We start from the raw sequence: 16,290 nt of genomic DNA, 5'->3' as shown, positions 1-16,290 counted from the left end.
GGGGGCATTAAAGGGGGGGGAATATGGAAGGGGGGGGCAGCAAAATGAGGGGGGGGGGGAGTCACTGGGTGCCCCCCCCAAAAAAATTAAAAATAACTTTTCAATTATTTTAAGACATTAAAAAAATGATTTTTTTAAAAAAATATATATTTTTAAATATTATTATTTTTTAATTTTTTTAATTTTAAATTGATTTTTAAAATTTTTTAAAAATTTTAAATTTAAAGTTTTAAATTTCTACTTTTTCTTTTAATTTCTTTCTGTTAAATTTGAGTTTTTAATTTTATTATTTTTAATTTTCTTTAAATAATAAATTTAAAAAGTTTCATTTCTTATTTAATTAAAATTTAAATTTTTTAAAAATTTTTAAAATTTATTTTTTAAATTTAAATTTATTTTTTTTAATTTTTCCATTAAAATACAAACTTTTATTTAAAAAAATAAAATAAATTTTTAAATATTGACTTAATTCAAATTAATTATTTTTTTTAATTTATTTTTATGCCCCCCCCCCATTGAAAAAAATAAAATGGGGGGGGCACCTTGAAGGGGGGGGGGGGGGCACTTTAAAAGGGGGGGCAGGGAAAAGGAGCGGGGGGGGGGACAAATAAAATGGGGGGGGGGTTGCAAAGTGAGGGGGGGGGTCTCAGGGTGCCCCCCCCCAAAAAAAATTAAGGGGGGGGGCACATTGAAGGGGGGGGGTCAACGTTTATGGAGGGGGGGGGGGAAGGAAAAGGAGCGGGTTATGGGGGTGGGGGGGGGACAAATGAAAGGGGGGGGGTCCAAAGTGAGGGGGGGGGTCTCAAGGTGCCCCCCCCCCAAAAAAAATAATGAGGGGGGGCACCTTGAAGTGGGGGGGGCACATTTTATGGGGGGGGGGGAAGGAAAAGGAGAGGGTTATAGGGAGAGGGGGGGGACAAATGAAAGGGGGGGGGGTCCCGAAGTGAGGGGGGGGGGTCTCAAGGTGCCCCCCCCAAAAAAAAATAACGAGGGGGGGGGCACCTTTGTGGGGGGGCACCTTGAAGGGGGGGGTCAACTTTTATGGAGGGGGGGGGCAGAGAAAAGGAGCAGGTTATGGGGGTGGGGGGGGGACAAATGAAAGGGGGGGGGTCCGAAGTGAGGGGGGGGGGTCTCAAGGTGCCCCCCCCCAAAAAATAATGTGGGGGGGGCACCTTTTGAGCGCGGGCCATGGTGCAGCAGCGGGCGGCGGAGGCCAGGCGGTGTCGGGAGGCCCCCAGCAGCGCCCCCCCCGCGGGGAAAGCCCCCGACTCGCAGTGCCCCCAGCACGCCAGCACCGGGGGGGGCGCGGGGGGGGGCACGGGGCAGCCGGCGATGGGAACAGGGACGGCCGGGACACCTGGGGGGGGAGAAAAAATTAGGGGGGGGGGAATAAAAATTGGGGGGGGGGAATGAAATTGGGGGGGGAATGAAATTGGGGGGGGGAGAAATGAAATTGGGGGGGTAAAAATAAAAATTGGGGGGGTGAAATAAAATTGGGGGGGGGAATGAAATTGGGGGGGGGGAAATAAAATTGGGGGGGGGAAATGAAATTGGGGGGGTGAAATAAAATTGGGGGGGGGAATAAGAAATAAAATTGGGGGGGGGAAGGAAATTGGGGGGATAAAAACGAAATTGGGGGGGTAAAAATAAAAATAGGGGGGTGAAAATAAAATTGGGGGGGGGAAATAAAAATTGGGGGGGGGGGAAATAAAAACTAAGGGGGTGAAAATAGAATTGGGGGGAAAAAAATAATGGGGGGTAAAACTGAAATTGGGGGGGTGAAATAAAAATTGGGGGGGAGAAATACAAATTGGGGGGGGGAATGAAATTGGGGGGGAAATGAAATTGGGGGGGTAAAAATGAAATTGGGGGAGTGAAAATAAAAATTGGGGGGGGGGAATAAATTGGGGGGGAATGAAATTGGGGGGGTAAAAATAAAAATGGGGGGGGTGAAAATAAAATTGAGGGGTGGTAAAAAAAATGGGGGAGTAGAAAAAAAATGGGGGGGGTAAAAAAAATTTGGGGGGCCAAAATACAAATTGGGGGCGGTGAAAATAAAATTAGGAAGGTAAAAATAAAATTGGGGGGGGAATAAAAATTGGGGGGGTGAAATAAAAATTTAGGGGGGTAAAATACAAATTGGGGGGGTGAAAATAAAATTGGGGGGGTAAAAAAAAATTGGGGGGGGTAAAAAAATATTTGGGGGGGTAGAAAAAAATTTGGGGGGGTAAAAAAAAATTGGGGGTAAAAATAAAAATTGGGGGGGTAAAAAAAATTGGGGGTAAAAAATTGGGGGGGGTAAGAAAAATTTGGGGGGGTAAAAAAATATTGGGGGGGGTAAAGGGGGGGGAGGGGGGGCCCCTGTGTTGCTTGGGCCCCTCCCCCGGTGTCCCCCCCCCATTGACACCCCCTCAATGCCCCCCCCAATGTCAGTGCCCCCCCCTTTAATTTTCACCCCCCCCACCCCAAAATCCCCCCCCCCAGTGCCCCCCCCCCCCAATTATTGCCCCCCCCCAAAAATATCCCCCCCGGTGCCCCCCCCCCGTCTCCCCCCCCGGGTCCCATGGGGAGGGGGGGGGGCTCCGGGGGGGGGGGGGGGGAGGTGACACTTGGGGGGGGGTCATGGGGAGGGGGCGTGTCCCAAAGTGGGGGGGTCATGGGGGGGTCACATTGGGGGGGGGGTCCAAGGGGGGGAGGGGTCCCATGGGGGGGGTCTCAGGGGGGGTCTCATTGGGGGGGGTCATATGGGGGGGGGGTCACGTGGGGGGGGTCCTATGGGGGGGGGTCTCATGGGGGGGTCATTTGGGGGGGTCCCATGGGGGGGGTGCCCCGTGGGGGGGGCCCTTTGGGGGTCCCACGGGGGGGGGTCCCCGGGTGGGGGTCCCAAAGGGGGGGTCCTATGGGGGGGGGGGGCTCATGGGGGGGGTCACTTGGGGGGGGTCCCATGGGGGGGGGGGGTCCCATTGAGGGGTGTCCCGTGGGGGGGGGTCCCATGAGGGGTTTCTTGGGGGGGGGTCCCATTGAGGGGGGGTCCCATGGGGGGGGTCCCATGAGGGGTTTCCTGTGGGGGGGGGGCCTTTGGGGGTCCCACGGGGGGGGGGGTCCCGTGGGGTGGGGTCCCATTGGGGGGGGATCCCGGGGGGGTCCCATGGGGGGGGTCCCATTGGGGGGGGTCCCGGGGGGGGTCTCACGGTGCAGGCGGCAGCCGGGCCCGGTGCGGGCGGGCAGGGGGGGGGGGCAGCAGCAGCAGCAGCAGCAGCAGCGGCGCCATTTTGGGCCGGGGGGGGCCAAAAACCCCCCCGGGGGGGGCCCCGGGACCCCCCCCCCCCCCTCCCCCCTCCCTCCTGCCCCTGCCCCTCCCCCTCCAGGCCGCCAGGGGGCGCCAACCCGGAAGCGCCAACCGGAAGCGCGAACCCGGAAGCGCAAACGCGGAAGCGCCAAGCCGGAAGCGTGCGTGGAGGGGGCGTGGCTACGGGGGGGAAACGAGGGGGCGTGGCTACGGGGGAGGAGCCCAGGCGTGGGCCAATGGGAGCCGAGGGGGGCGTGGCCACGTGGGGGCGTGTCCAGGCGGCGCGGCCATGGGGCTGCTGAGCATCCTGAAGAAGATGCGGGAGAGGGAGAGGGAGCTGCGGCTGCTCATGCTGTGGGCGGGGCCTGGGGGAAGGGGCGGGGCTTAAGGGGAGGGGGCGGGGCTTGTTGGAGGGGGCGGGGGCTGAGGGTGAGGGGTGGGAGGGGGGAGGGGGGAGGAGGGGGGAGGGGAGCGGGGACTGCAGGGGTGGGAGAGGGGGTGGGGGCGGGGCCTAGGATGGGGGCGTGGCTTGAGGAAGGGGCGGGGCTTAGGGGAGGAGGCGTGGCTTGTTGGAGGGGGCGGGGGCTAAGGGGGCAGAGGGGGAGGGAGAGAAAGGAGGGGGAGCAGGGCCTGGGGGGTGGGAGAGGGGGTGGGGGCGTGGCTTGAGGAAGGGGGCGGGGTCTAGGGGAAGGGGGAGTGGCCTAAGGGAGGGGGCGGGGCCTAAAGGGGAAGGGGGAGAGGGGGGAAAGGAAGGGGGGGGGAGGGGAGCGGGGCCTGGGGGGGCTTAGAGGGGTCGGGGGCGTGGCCTAAGGAAGGGGGAGGGGCCTAGGGGAAGGGGCGGGGCTATTTGGAGGGGGTGGGGCCTAAGGGTGAGGGGTGTGAGGGAGGGGAGAGGGGGTCAGGATGGTGGGGGCGTGGCCAAGTGAAGGGGCGTGGCCTGTGGGCGGGGTCAAGGAGAGGGGAGGGGCCAAGAGGGGTGAGGGCAGGGGGAGCTCATGGGAGGGGAGGGGCCAAGGGGAGAGGGTGGAGCCAGGATGAGAGGGGCGTGGTCAATGCTAAGGGGGCGTGGTCAATGCTAAGGGGGCGTGGCCAATAGTGGGTGTGGCCACGTGTGGGCGGGGCCTCATGGGGCCAGGTAGAGGCTAAGGGAGGCGGATGGGGGGGCATAGGGGTGGGCGGGGCTTAACGGGGAGGGCGGGGCTTAACGGGGTGGGCGTGACCTGACGAGGGGGGCGTGGCCTGACGGGGGGGCGTGCCCGCAGGGGATTGGACAACGCGGGGAAGACGACGCTGCTGAAGCGCTTCAACGGGGAGGACGTGGCCACCGCGTCCCCCACCCTGGGCTTCAACATCAAGACCCTCGAGCACCGCGGGTGGGCGGGGCCTGGGGAAAGGGGGCGGGGCCTGGGGAAAGGGGGCGGGGCCTATGGGAGGGGGCGGGGCCACGAGGAGGGGGGTGGGGCCTTGGGGATGGGGGGTAGGGGGCGTGGGGATGGTGGGACTGGGCATAGGGGGGCGGGGCCATATGGGAGGGGGCGGGGCCATATGGGAGGGGGCGGGGCCAATGTGTTGGGGGCGTGGTCATGCTGGGAGTGGGGGTGGGGCCATGGCGGGAGAGGGGGTGTGGTCATGGGGTGAAGGGGGTGTGGTCATGGGGGAGGGGGCGTGGTCATGGGGTGCTGGGGGCGGGGCCATGGTGGTGGCCACCGTGCTGGCCTTACTGGGTGTGGTGGTGGTGGGCGACTGGTCTGGGCTTGTGGCCACCAAGATGGCCGCCAGGATGGCCACCAAGATGACCTGGGTGGTGGCCATGTTGGTGGCCATCTTGGCAGCCATGTGGGTGGCCGAGTTTCCAGCCACGTCGGTTGCCATGTTGGCGGCCATATTGGTGGCCATGTTGGTAGCCACGTTGGTGGCCATGCTGGTGGCCATGTTGGTTCGGTGGCTGTGTTGGGTTGGTGGCCATGTTAGCGGCCATGTTGGTAGTCACGTTGGTAGCCATCCTGGCAGCCATGTTGGCAGCCATCTCGGTGGCCACCTTGGCAGCCATCTTGGTGGCCATGTCATAAGCCATCTTGGCAGCCGCGTTGGTAGCCACGTTGGTAGCCATATTGACAGCTATCTTGGGGGTCATTTGGCAGCCATCTTGGTGGCCATCTTCGCAGCTATCTTGGCAGCCACCTTGGTGGCCATCTCAGTGACCATCTTGGTGGCCATCTTAGTGGCCATCTTGAAATCCGTCTTGGCTGCCATTTTGGTGGCCATGTTGATGGCCATCTTGGTGGTCACATTGGCAGCCATGTTGTTGGCCATGTTTCAGTCATCTTGGTGGCCATTTTGGCAGCCATGTTGACAGCCATCTTGGCAGCCATCTTGGTGGCCATCTTGGCAGCCATCTTGGCCGTCATCTTGTTGGTCATCTTGGCCGCCATCTTGACCGCCATCTTGGTGGCCATGTTTTGGCCATGTTGGTGGACTTCTGGGTGGCCATCTTGGCGGCCATCTTGACATTCATCTTGGCAACCATCTTGGTGGCCATCTTGGCAGCCATGTTGGTGGCCATCTTGGAAGCCATCTTGGCGGCCATCTTGGCGACGATCTTGGCAACCATCTTGGCAGCCATGTTGGCAGCCATGTTGACATCCATCTTGGCAGCCATTTTGGCAGCCATCTTGGTGGCCATGTTTTGGCCATGTTGGTGGACTTCTTGGCGGCCATCTTGGTGGCCATCTTGGAAGCCATCTTGGCGGCCATCTTGGCGGCCATCTTGGAGGTCATATTGAGATCCATCTTGGCAGCCATCTTGGCGGCCATCTTGGCAGCAGTTTCAGTGGCCATCTTGGCGGCCATCTTGGCGGGCGGTCCCTGACGGCGGTGCCCCCCCAGGTTCAAGCTGAACGTGTGGGACGTGGGGGGGCAGAGCTCGCTGCGCTCCTACTGGCGCAACTACTTCGAGAGCACCGACGGCCTCGTCTGGGTGGTCGACAGCGGCGACCGGCAGCGCCTGCAGCTCTGCGCCAGGGAGCTCCGAGGGCTGCTCAGGGAGGAGGTGGGCGCGGGGGGGGGACACTGGGGACATGGGGGGGATATGGGGGGGACAAGGGGGATGTGGGGGGGACCGGGGGATGTGGGGGGACATGGGGATATTGGGGGAATGGGGGGACATGGGGGGGACAGGGGGATGTGGGGGGACAAGGGGGATGTGGGAGGACAAGGGGGATGTGGGGGGGATACGGGGACATGGGGGGGACATGGGGGGGACAGGGGGATGTGGGGGGGATACGGGGACATGGGGGGGACATGGGGGGGACAGGGGGATGTGGGGGGACATGGGGACATTGGGGGAATGGGGAGGACATGGGGGGGACAAGGGGGATGTGGGGGGGATACGGGGACATGGGGGGGATACGGGGACATGGGGGGGACAAGGGGGATGTGGGGGGGACAAGGGAACATGGGGGGACACGGCGAAGATTTGGGGACATTGGGGGACATGGGGGGATATGGGGGGGATGTGGGGGGATATGGGGGTGTGTGGGGGACAATGGGGATGTGGGGGGGACATTGGGGGGATTTGGGGACATGGGGGGATGTGGGGGTGACATTGGGGACATGGGGGGGGACGTGGGGGGGGCATGGGGATGGGGTGGAGATATGGGGGGGTGATGGGGAATTGCTGAAGATTTGGGTCCATGGGGGGGACATGGGGGGGATTTTGGGGACACGGGGGGTTGGAGGGGGGGCACAAGTGACCCGGGGGGGGGACATGACCCCGCTGCCCCCCCCCCCCCCAATTAGCGCCTGGCCGGGGCCACGCTGCTGGTGTTCGCCAACAAGCAGGACCTGCCCGGAGCCCTCCCCGCCAGCGCCATCCGCGAGGTGGGGGGGGGGGGGGGGGCCCCAAATCCCCCAGGGCATGGGGGGGTCACGGGGGGTGGTCGGGGTCAGGGGGGTTCCCCCATTAGGTCCCTATTGTATGGGGGTGCCCCCAGCCCCCTGGATATTTGGGGGGGGACACTGGGGATACTGGGGGGACATGGAGGGGGGGCATTTGGGAATGGGGGGGGTCCCCAAATCCTCCAGGGCATGGGGGGGTGGCATGGGGGTGTTCAGGGTCAGTGGGTTTCCCGCATTAGGACCCTATTTTATGGGTGTGCCCCCATCCCCCTGGCTATATAGGGGGGGTCGGGGGGGGGTCCCTAAGCCCCTCCCCCCCCCAAAAAAAAATAATTTTGTGTCCCCCCCCCCCCCAGGCGCTGGAGCTGGACGCTGTGGGCAAGCCACCACTGGCGGGTGCAGGGCTGCAGCGCCGTGGGGGGGCACGGGCTGCTGGCGGGCATCGACTGGCTGCTGGACGACATCGCCGCCCGCGTCTTCACCGCCGACTGACGGACCCCCCCCCCCCCAAAAAAAAAAGGACCCCCCCGAAAAAAAAAGGACCCCCCCCAAAGGAGAAATCGGCCCCCAAAGGAAGGAAGCTGAGCCCGAAGTTGGGGAGCTCACCTGGAACGAGGGGACTTGACCCAAAAGTTGGACCCCCCCCTAAAATAAAGGACGCCCCCCAAATGAAAAGGACACCCCCCCAAAAAAGAGGGGACCACCCCAAAGGAGAAACCGGCCCCCAAAGGAAGCTGACCCAAAATTTGGGGAACTCACCCAAAACAAGGAAATTGCCCCAAAACTTGGACACCCTCCCCCCAAAAAAATAAAAATCCAGGACCCCCCCCCCCCAAAACCTGGACCCCCACCCCAAAACCTGGACCCCCCCAAAAAAAAAACAAAAAACAACAGTGGTAATAAAGGTGTCAGATCCCAAAACTGTGTCTGGGGGGTTGTGGGGAAGGGGGAGGGGGGGCTGGGGACCCCAAAATGGCCCCAGATGACCCCAAAATGGCCCCAAGGGATCCCAAGATGGGTCTGGGGGACACCAAGGTGGGGCCTGGGGACCCCAAAATGGGCCCAAGAGACCCCAAAACGGCCGCAAGGGACCCCAAAATGGCCCTGGGGGACCCCAAGGTAGATTTGGGGACCTCAAAACTGGCCCCAAATGACCCCAAAATGGCCCTGAATCCCCCAAAATGGATGTGGAGCCCCCCCAAACCAGCCCTGGGGGACCCCAAGGTGGGCCTGAAGACCCCAAGATGGCTCTGGGGGACCCCAAGGTGGGCCTGGGGACCCCAAAATAGCCCCAAGGGACCCCAAAAAGGCCCTGAAGGACCCCAAAATGGCCCCAGGGGACGCCAAGGTGATCCTGGGGACCCCAAAATGGCCCCAAATGACCCCAAAATGGCCCCAGGAAGACCCCCAAAAATGGCCCTGGAGGACCCTAAAATGGCCCTGGGGGACCCAAGCTGGGCCCAGGGACCCCAAAATAGCCCCAAATGACCCCAAAATGGCCCTGAGAGACCCAGAATGGCCCTAAATCCCCCCCCAAATGGATGTGGAACCCCCCCAAAATGGCCCCAAATTTCTCCAAAATGGCCCTGAAGCCCCCCCAAAGGTGGATTTGGAGCCCCCCAAATCGCCCAGGAAAAACCCCAAATCACCCTGGGAAACCCCAAAATCGCCCCAGAAAACCCCCAAATCTCCCTGGGGACCCCAAAAATCACCCTGGGGACCCCAAAATGCCCCTGAAGCCCCCCCCCCAAATATCCCCGGGGACCCCACGTGTAAAGACCCCACAGGAACAGTCACGGGTGGGGGGGGGGGGGCTCGGTGCTTTATTTTTGGGGGGGGTCCCTAAAAAAGGGGTGGGGGGGCGGTGGGGGGGGTCAGGACAGGCCCCCCCCCGCGGTCTCCCCCCCCCCGGGGGGTCCCTGAAGGCGGGGGGGGGGCGGCAGAGGCCCCCCCTCGCTGTCCCCGTCACCGTCGTCGGCCCGAGCCCATGGGGACACCTGCGGGGACACCGGGGGGGGGGTTGTGGGGTCACCCCCCCCCATGGGGCTAACCCCCCACCCCCCCACCCCAGACCCCTCCCCTATGACCCCCCACTGCCTCCCAGTGCCCCCCCATTGTCCCCTATTGTCCCCCAGTGCCCCCCCTTGGCCCCCCATTGCCCCCCCATCGCCCCCCCCAGTGCCCCCCCCTTTACCCCCCCATTGTCCCTATTGGCCCCCATTTCCCTCCCCATTGTCCCAATTGCCCCCCAGTGCCCCCCCAGTGCCCCCCCAATGCCCCCCCACTGTCCCTATTGCCCCCCATTGCCCCCCCACTGTCCCTATTGCCCCCCCCATTGCCCCCCATTGTCCCTTATTGCCCCCCCATTGCCCCCTATTGCCCCCCAGTGCCCCCCATTGCCCCCTCATCGCCCCCACCACACCCCCCATTGCCCTCCATTGCCCCCATTGCCCCCCCAATGCCCCCCATTGCCCCTCCACCACCCCCCATCGCCCCCCCACCCCTCCCATTGCCCCCCCCCCCCATCTCACCGGGCCCCCCGGGGGGGGCGGGGGGGCCACCAGCAGCCGCTGCAGGGCCTGGGCCAGGCGCTGGGACAGGGCCGCGCGCTCCAGGGCCACCGCCTGCACCTGCAGACCCCAAATCCTGGGCCCTGACCCCAAATCCTGGGCCCCGACCCCAAATCCTGGACCCCGACCCCAAATCCTGGACCCCAACCCCAAATCCCCCGACCCCAACTCCCCCTGACCCCAAATCCTGGACCCTGACCTCAAATCCCCCCTACCCCAAATCCTGGCCCCGTGCCCCAAATCCACCTGACCCCAACCCCCCCTGACCCCAAATCCCCAAATCCCCCTCACCCCAAATCCCCCTGACCCCAAATCCCCCAACCCCAAACCCCCCTGACCCCAAATCTCCCAAACCCAAATCCCCAAATCCCCCCAACCCCCAAATCCCCCTGACCCCAAATCCCCCAACCCCAAACCCCCCTGACCCCAAATCTCCCAAACCCAAATCCCCAAATCCCCCCAACCCCAAATCCCCCTGACCCCATATCCCCCTGACCCCAAATCTCCCCGACCCCAAATCCCCCTGACCCCAGATCCCCTGACCCCAAATCCTGAACCCTGACCCCATATGCCTCTGACCCCAAATCCTGGTCCCCATGCCCAAATCCCCCAACCCCAAATCCCCCTGACCCCAAATCCCCTGACCCCAAATCCCCCAACGCCAAATCCACCGACCCCAAATCCCCCCAACCCCAAATCCTGGACCCTGACCCCAAATCCTGGGCCCCGACCCCAAATCCCCTGACCCCAAACCCCCCTAACCCCAAATCCACCGACCCCAAACCCCCCCCCGACCCCATTCCCCCCTCACCACCCCCCGCAGCCGCTCCTCCAGGACCCGGTTCAGGCGCTGGGAGGCGGCGAAGTCGTCCTGGAGCCTGCGGGAGGGGGGGCACTGGGAGCACTGGGAGCACTGGGAGTTCGAACTGGGGACACTGGGAGCCCCGGGAGTTCAAACTGGGGGTTACCGGGAGCCCTGGGGGTGCACTGGGAGCCCTGGGGAGGCATGCTGGAAGTACTGGGAGTTCAAACTGGGAGCACTGGGGGACTGGGAACCCTGGGAGTTCAAACTGGGAGCACTGGGAGCTGTGGCAGGCCATACTGGGAGCACTGGGAGCCGGGGAACTGGGGCACTGGGTGACACCAGCTGGAGCCGCGGCCCCGCCCTGAGGGGTGGGGCTCTCATAGGCCACGCCTCCTTTATCCAAAACGGGCGTGGCCAACCACACAAACCACACCCCTCCCACCAGGCCACGCCCCCCGCTGACCCCCCTCCCTTCCCCAAGGGTTCGACTCCCGGCCCCGCCCCATGGGCGTGTCTCCACGAGACCACGCCCCCACCCACCGCCCAGTGGGCGTGTCACTGTCAAGCCTCGCCCAGGGGGCGTGTCCCAGCCAGGCCCCGCCCCTCACCTCTCGAGCCGCTCCCGCAGCGCCTCCAGCTCCGCCTGCGCCGGGGGGGGGGCCGGGGGGGCTGGGGGGGGGGGGGGGAGACCTTGGGACCCCCCCCCCCAAAAAGGCCCCAATGACCCCAAAAATCTGCCCCCCGACCCCAAAACTCTGCCCCCCGACCCCAAAATGCCCCGGGGACCCCCAAAACTGCCCCTGGGACCCCCCCAGAACTGCCCCCGGGACCCCCGAATTCATTTGGGACCCCCCCAAAATGCCCCAGAATCCCCCCAAAAACTGCCCCGGACCCCCAAAAACTGCCCCCCGGACCCCCCAAAACTGCCCCCCGACCCCAAAATGCCCCCGGGGACCCCCAAAACTGCCCCTGGGACCCCCCAAAAGTGCCCCGGGACCCCCAAATTCACTTAGGACCCCCCCCAAACTGCCCCATAACCCCCCCAAACTGCCCCCGGACCTCCCAAAACTGCCCCCAGACCCCAAAATACCTCGGGAACCCCCAAAACTGCCCCTGGGACCCCCCAAAAACTGTCCCGGGACCCCCAAATTCATGTGGGACCCCCCCAAAATGCCCCAGAACCCCCCCAAAAACTGCCCGGACCCCCAAAAACTGCCCCCGGACCCCCCAAAACTGCCCCCCGACCCCAAAATGCCCTGGGGACCCCCAAAACTGCCCCTGGGACCCCCCAAAAGTGCCCCGGGACCCCCAAATTCACTTAGGACCCCCCCAAAACTGCCCCATAACCCCCCCAAAACTGCCCCCAGACCCCAAATACCTCGGGAACCCCCAAAACTGCCCCGGGGACGCCCAAAATTGCCCCGGGACCCCCAAATTCACGTAGGACCCCCCCAAACTGCCCCATAACCCCCCCCAAAACTGTCTCTGGACCCCCCCAAAATGGCCACATTGCCCCCCCCCAACCACCCCCGGACCCCCAAACTGCCCCAGGGACCCCCCAAAAGGCTCCCGGACCCCCCCCAAATGCCCCCCCCCCAATTGCCCCCCCCCCACTCACCCCCTGCCTCCTGCGGCTGCCCCCAGCTCCTGTGGGAGGGAGGGGGCGAGGGCAGCGGGGGACCCCTGCGGGGGGGGTCCCCAACGCCCCCACCCCATTACAGGACCCTCGGTGCCCCCCCCATGGCACCCCAGTGCCCCCCCCCAGCCCTAATTCCCCCCCTCCGGCCCTATTCCCCCCCCCAAATAACCCTATATGCCCCCCCCAATAACCCTAAATGCCCTCCTATAACCCTTTATCCCCCCCCATTGCCCTAAATACCCCCCCAAATAACCCTAAATGCCCCCCCCAGCCCTAAATGCTCCCCTTATAACCCTTTATGCCCCCCCCATGGCCCTAAATACCCCCCAATAACCCTAAATGCCCCCCCAATAACCCTAAATGCCCCCCCCAGCCCTAAATGCCCCCCGTATAACCCTTTATGCCCCCCCCCCATGGCCCTAAGTACCCCCCCAATAACCCTAAATGCCCCCCCAATAACCCTAAATGCCCTCCTATAACCCTTCATGCCCCCCCATTGCCCTAAATACCCCCCCAAATAACCCTAAATGCCCCCCCCAGCCCTAAATGCCCCCCGTATAATGCTTTTTGCCCCCCCCATTGCCCTAAATACCCCCCCAAACAACCCTATATGCCCCCCCCCGGCCCTAAATGCCCCCCTTATAACCCTTTATGGCCCCCCATTGCCCTAAATACCCCCCCAAATAACCCTATATGCCCCCCCCCCAGCAGCCAGCTTCCCTTATGCCCCCCCCAAAAAAAATTACCCCCCCCCAAATCCCCCCCCCATACCTGCCCTTCCTCCTCCTCTTCCTCCTCCTCCTCCTCCTCCTCCTGGCGCTGCCGGGGTGGGGGGGGGCACCTGGCGGGGGGGGGATTCCCGGGGTGGGGGGGGGGATTCCCGGGAGGGGGGGGGGGCACCGGGGGGGGGGGCCACCCCAGGTCCCGGAGGCGCGCGGGGCTCAGCACCCTGCGGGTCAGCTCGTCCAGGAACCGGGAGAAACGGAGGCGTTCGGAGGGGGGGGGGGCCCCGGGACCCCCCCCTTTTTTTGGGGACCCCCCCCTTCCCTCTCCCTCCCCCCCCCCCCCCACCGCTTCCAACGAACGCCAGCGCCGGGGCCCCCCCTCGATTTGCAGCCCCCCCCCCCCCCGGCACCTCCAACCCCTCCTGGCTCAGGCTCTGGCCACGGCGGAGGGGGGGGGGGCCGGGGGGGGTCCCCAAGAGCCCCCCCCACGTCCCCAACAGCCCCCCCCATGTCCCCAGGTGACCCCATGTCCCCAGGTGCCCCCCCCCGTCACCCTGGGGTCGCGGCCTCGGCTCGGCCTCCGCTGCCGGGGGGGGGGCCTCAAAATTGGGGGTGCCCCTGGGGGTCCCCGGGGGGGGGTCCCCAAATGTCCCCGGGGGGTCCCCAAATGTCCCCAAGGGGTCCCCCACCACCTCGGGGACCCCCCCGGGGTCCCGGCCTGCGGCTCGGCCTCCGCTGCCGGGGGGGGGGGCGTAAAGGTTAGGGAGGGGCCCCAAAGCCCCTGGGGGGGTCCCCAAATGTCCCCAGGGGGTCCCCAAAAGTCCCCAGGGGGTCCCCGAGGGTCCCCAGGGGGTCCCCGGGGGTGCAGCCCCCGGTGCAGGGGGGGGGCTGGGGGCCTGGCCGTGTCCCCCAAATTCCCCCAAATGTCCCCCAAATTCCCCGAAATGTCCCCAAAATTCCCCGAAATGTCCCCAAACGTCCCCAAAACGTCCCCAAATGTCCCAAGTTGCCCCCGAGCCCCCCCGGTGCGTCCCCAAATGCCCCCCCCACAGGGGTCCGGCTCGCCCCCCCGCCGCCGGGGGGGGCCGTAGGGGTTGGGGCCGTTCCCCAGGGGGTCCCGGCTGTCCCCAAGCCCCCCTCCGGAGGAGGAAGAGGAGGAGGAGGAGGAGGAAGAGGAGAGGGGGGGGGACGGGGAGGGGGCTCGGGGGGGGTGAAGAAGCGCTCCAGGAGCTGCAGCTTCCCGGGGGGCACCGGACCCCCCCGCGCCCCCCCCGTGCCCCCCCCCGGCCCGAGGCCCCCGCCGGGGCGAGCGGCGGCGCTGAGGGGACCCCCGCGGGGCCCCCCCCGCTCATGGCTGGGACGGGGACCCCCCCCCCTTCGGGTCCTGATCCGGTTTGGGTCCTGATCTGGTTTGGGGCTGATCTGGTTCCACTCCTGATCCGGTTTCACTCCTGATCTGGTCTCACTCCCGATCTGGTTTGGGTCCTGATCCGGTTCAGGGCTGATCCGGTTTCCAGTCCTAATCTGGTTTCACTCTGGTTCTGGTTTGGGTCCTGATCTGGTTCTACTCCTGATCCGGTTCCACTCCTAATGTGGTCTCGCTCCCGATCTGGTTTGGGTCCTAATTCAGTTCTACTCCTGATCAGGTTTCACTCCTGATCAGGTTTCACTCCTGATCCGGTTCTATTCCTGATCCGGTTCCACTACTGATCTGGTTTCACTCCTGATCCAGTTTCACTCCTGATCCATTTCAGGTTCCAATCCGGTTCCAGTCCTGATGTGGTTCAGTTCTGACCTGCTTCAGTTCAGATCTGGTTCAGTTCTAACTTGGTTTGGGTCCCAATCTGGGTTGGGTCTGGTCCATTTCCACTCCTGATCCAGTTTAGTTCTGATCCAGTTTGGTTCTGATCCGGTTTCACTCCTGATTTGGTTCAGTTCCAATCCAGTTCCAGCCCCTGATCCAGCTCCGGCCCCCAGTCTGGTTTCACTCCTAATCTGTTTTCACTCCAGTTCCCCGGTCTGCTTCTGGTCCTGATCCGGTTCAGTTCTGAACCAGTTCAAGCTCCTGATCCAGTTCCAGTCCCAGTCAAGTTCTGGTCCCAGTCCGGTTCTGCTCCTGATCCGGTTCTGGTCCCAATCCAGTTCCAGTCCCGATCCAGCCCTGCTCCAGCTCCGGTTCCGTCCCAGTTCTGGTTCCAGTCCCGATCCAGTTCAGGCTGCTCCGGCTCCGTCCCCTGCCCCAGTTCCAACTCCCAGTTTTATACTGGCAGCCCGGGGGCGATGACGTCAGCAGCACATGTGACCCCCCCTCAGCTCCCCCCAGTACCCATCCCACTGCCCCTACTGGTGGCACTGGTGGCACTGGGACAGCCCCGGCTCCGCCAAGGTCGGGCCGAGGTCACTCCCAGTCGATACTGGGAGGGTCCCAGTGCAGCCCCGAGGCCGTTTCCATGAGGCACGGGGACGCGGGGACGTTGGGGACATGGGGACATGGGGAGCTGGCCATGGTGGCCCTGGCCCTGTCCTTGGTGGCCTTGGTGGCCCTGGGGGTGGTGTTGGTGGCCCTGGAGGTGTCCCTGTGCCTGTCCCCTGTCCCTGGTGGCCCTGCCCCTGTCCTTGGTGGCCCTGGTGGCCCTGAAGGTGGCATTGGTGGCCATGGAGGTGTCCTTGTGCCTGGTGGCCCTGCTGGTGGCCCTGGCCATGGTGGCCCTTCTGGTGGCCATGGTGGTGGCCTCAGAGGTGCCCTTGGTGGCCCTGCCCCTGTTCCTGGTGGCCCTGGTGGTTCTGCCCCTTGTGGCCCTGTCCTTGTCCTTGGTGGCCCTGGTGGCCCTAGGGGTGGTGTTGGTGGCCCTGGAGGTGTCCCTGGTGGCCCTGCTGGTGGCCCTGCCCCTGGTGTCCTTGGTGGCCCTGTCCTTGTCCCTGGTGGCCCTGGTGGCCCTGGGGGTGGTGTTGGTGCCGCAGAGCTGCCCCTGGTGGCCCTGGAGGTCCCCAGGCCCCATTTCCCCCCCCCCCCCCTTTCCTGGGCCTTTCCCTGCGCTACGCCGTCCCGCTACGCAAACTGCGTAGCGCCGCCCGCTCCCCCCCCCCGGGCACCGTACGCGGCGCCGTGAATCCGGAACCACAGAGCGCCTGCGCAACCCGGCGGCTAGAGCGCCTCCCCCAGCGCTCCGCCATCTTGGGTGCGGGCAGGCGACGCCGCGCGCTAAGCCCCGCCCAGGTGCGGGCAGCCCCCCCCTGAGCGGGCCCCGCCCCCTTGCCCCGGCGGCGGTGACGTCAGGGCGGAAGGAGGCCGGCGATTGGCTGTCCGGGCTGTCACTCAGCGGGGAGGCAGCGGAGAGGGGGGCGACGAGCGGCGGCGGCGGAGG

General features: G+C 64.1%; 1 protein-coding gene and 1 long non-coding RNA gene across 2 annotated transcripts; one reads left to right on the top strand and one right to left on the bottom strand.

The window, feature by feature from the left end:
• Positions 1-3,527: 3,527 nt before the first annotated feature.
• Positions 3,528-7,691, top strand: ARL2 (ARF like GTPase 2). Its single transcript, XM_084540644.1, is given in 6 exon segments — positions 3,528-3,643; positions 4,552-4,662; positions 6,176-6,338; positions 7,088-7,168; positions 7,543-7,563; positions 7,565-7,691. Coding segments are annotated over 6 exon segments (555 nt in total). The 5' UTR covers positions 3,528-3,578; the 3' UTR covers positions 7,679-7,691.
• A 1,388-nt stretch (positions 7,692-9,079) lies between these two features.
• LOC311429558 lies at positions 9,080-11,229 on the bottom strand. The gene is made up of 4 exons (XR_014688285.1): positions 11,170-11,229; positions 10,568-10,634; positions 9,718-9,816; positions 9,080-9,183 (listed from the first exon to the last, which is right to left on the bottom strand). It is a non-coding gene; the product is annotated as an uncharacterized lncRNA (long non-coding RNA).
• Between the last annotated feature and the right edge of the window lie 5,061 nt (positions 11,230-16,290).

This window comes from Aythya ferina, assembly GCF_964211825.1.
Source record: "Aythya ferina genome assembly, contig: HAP1_SCAFFOLD_1365, whole genome shotgun sequence".
NCBI lineage: Eukaryota > Metazoa > Chordata > Aves > Anseriformes > Anatidae > Aythya > Aythya ferina.
The sequence above is the reverse complement of the archived record's forward strand: the minus strand, read 5'-3'. Positions and strand labels throughout refer to the sequence as shown.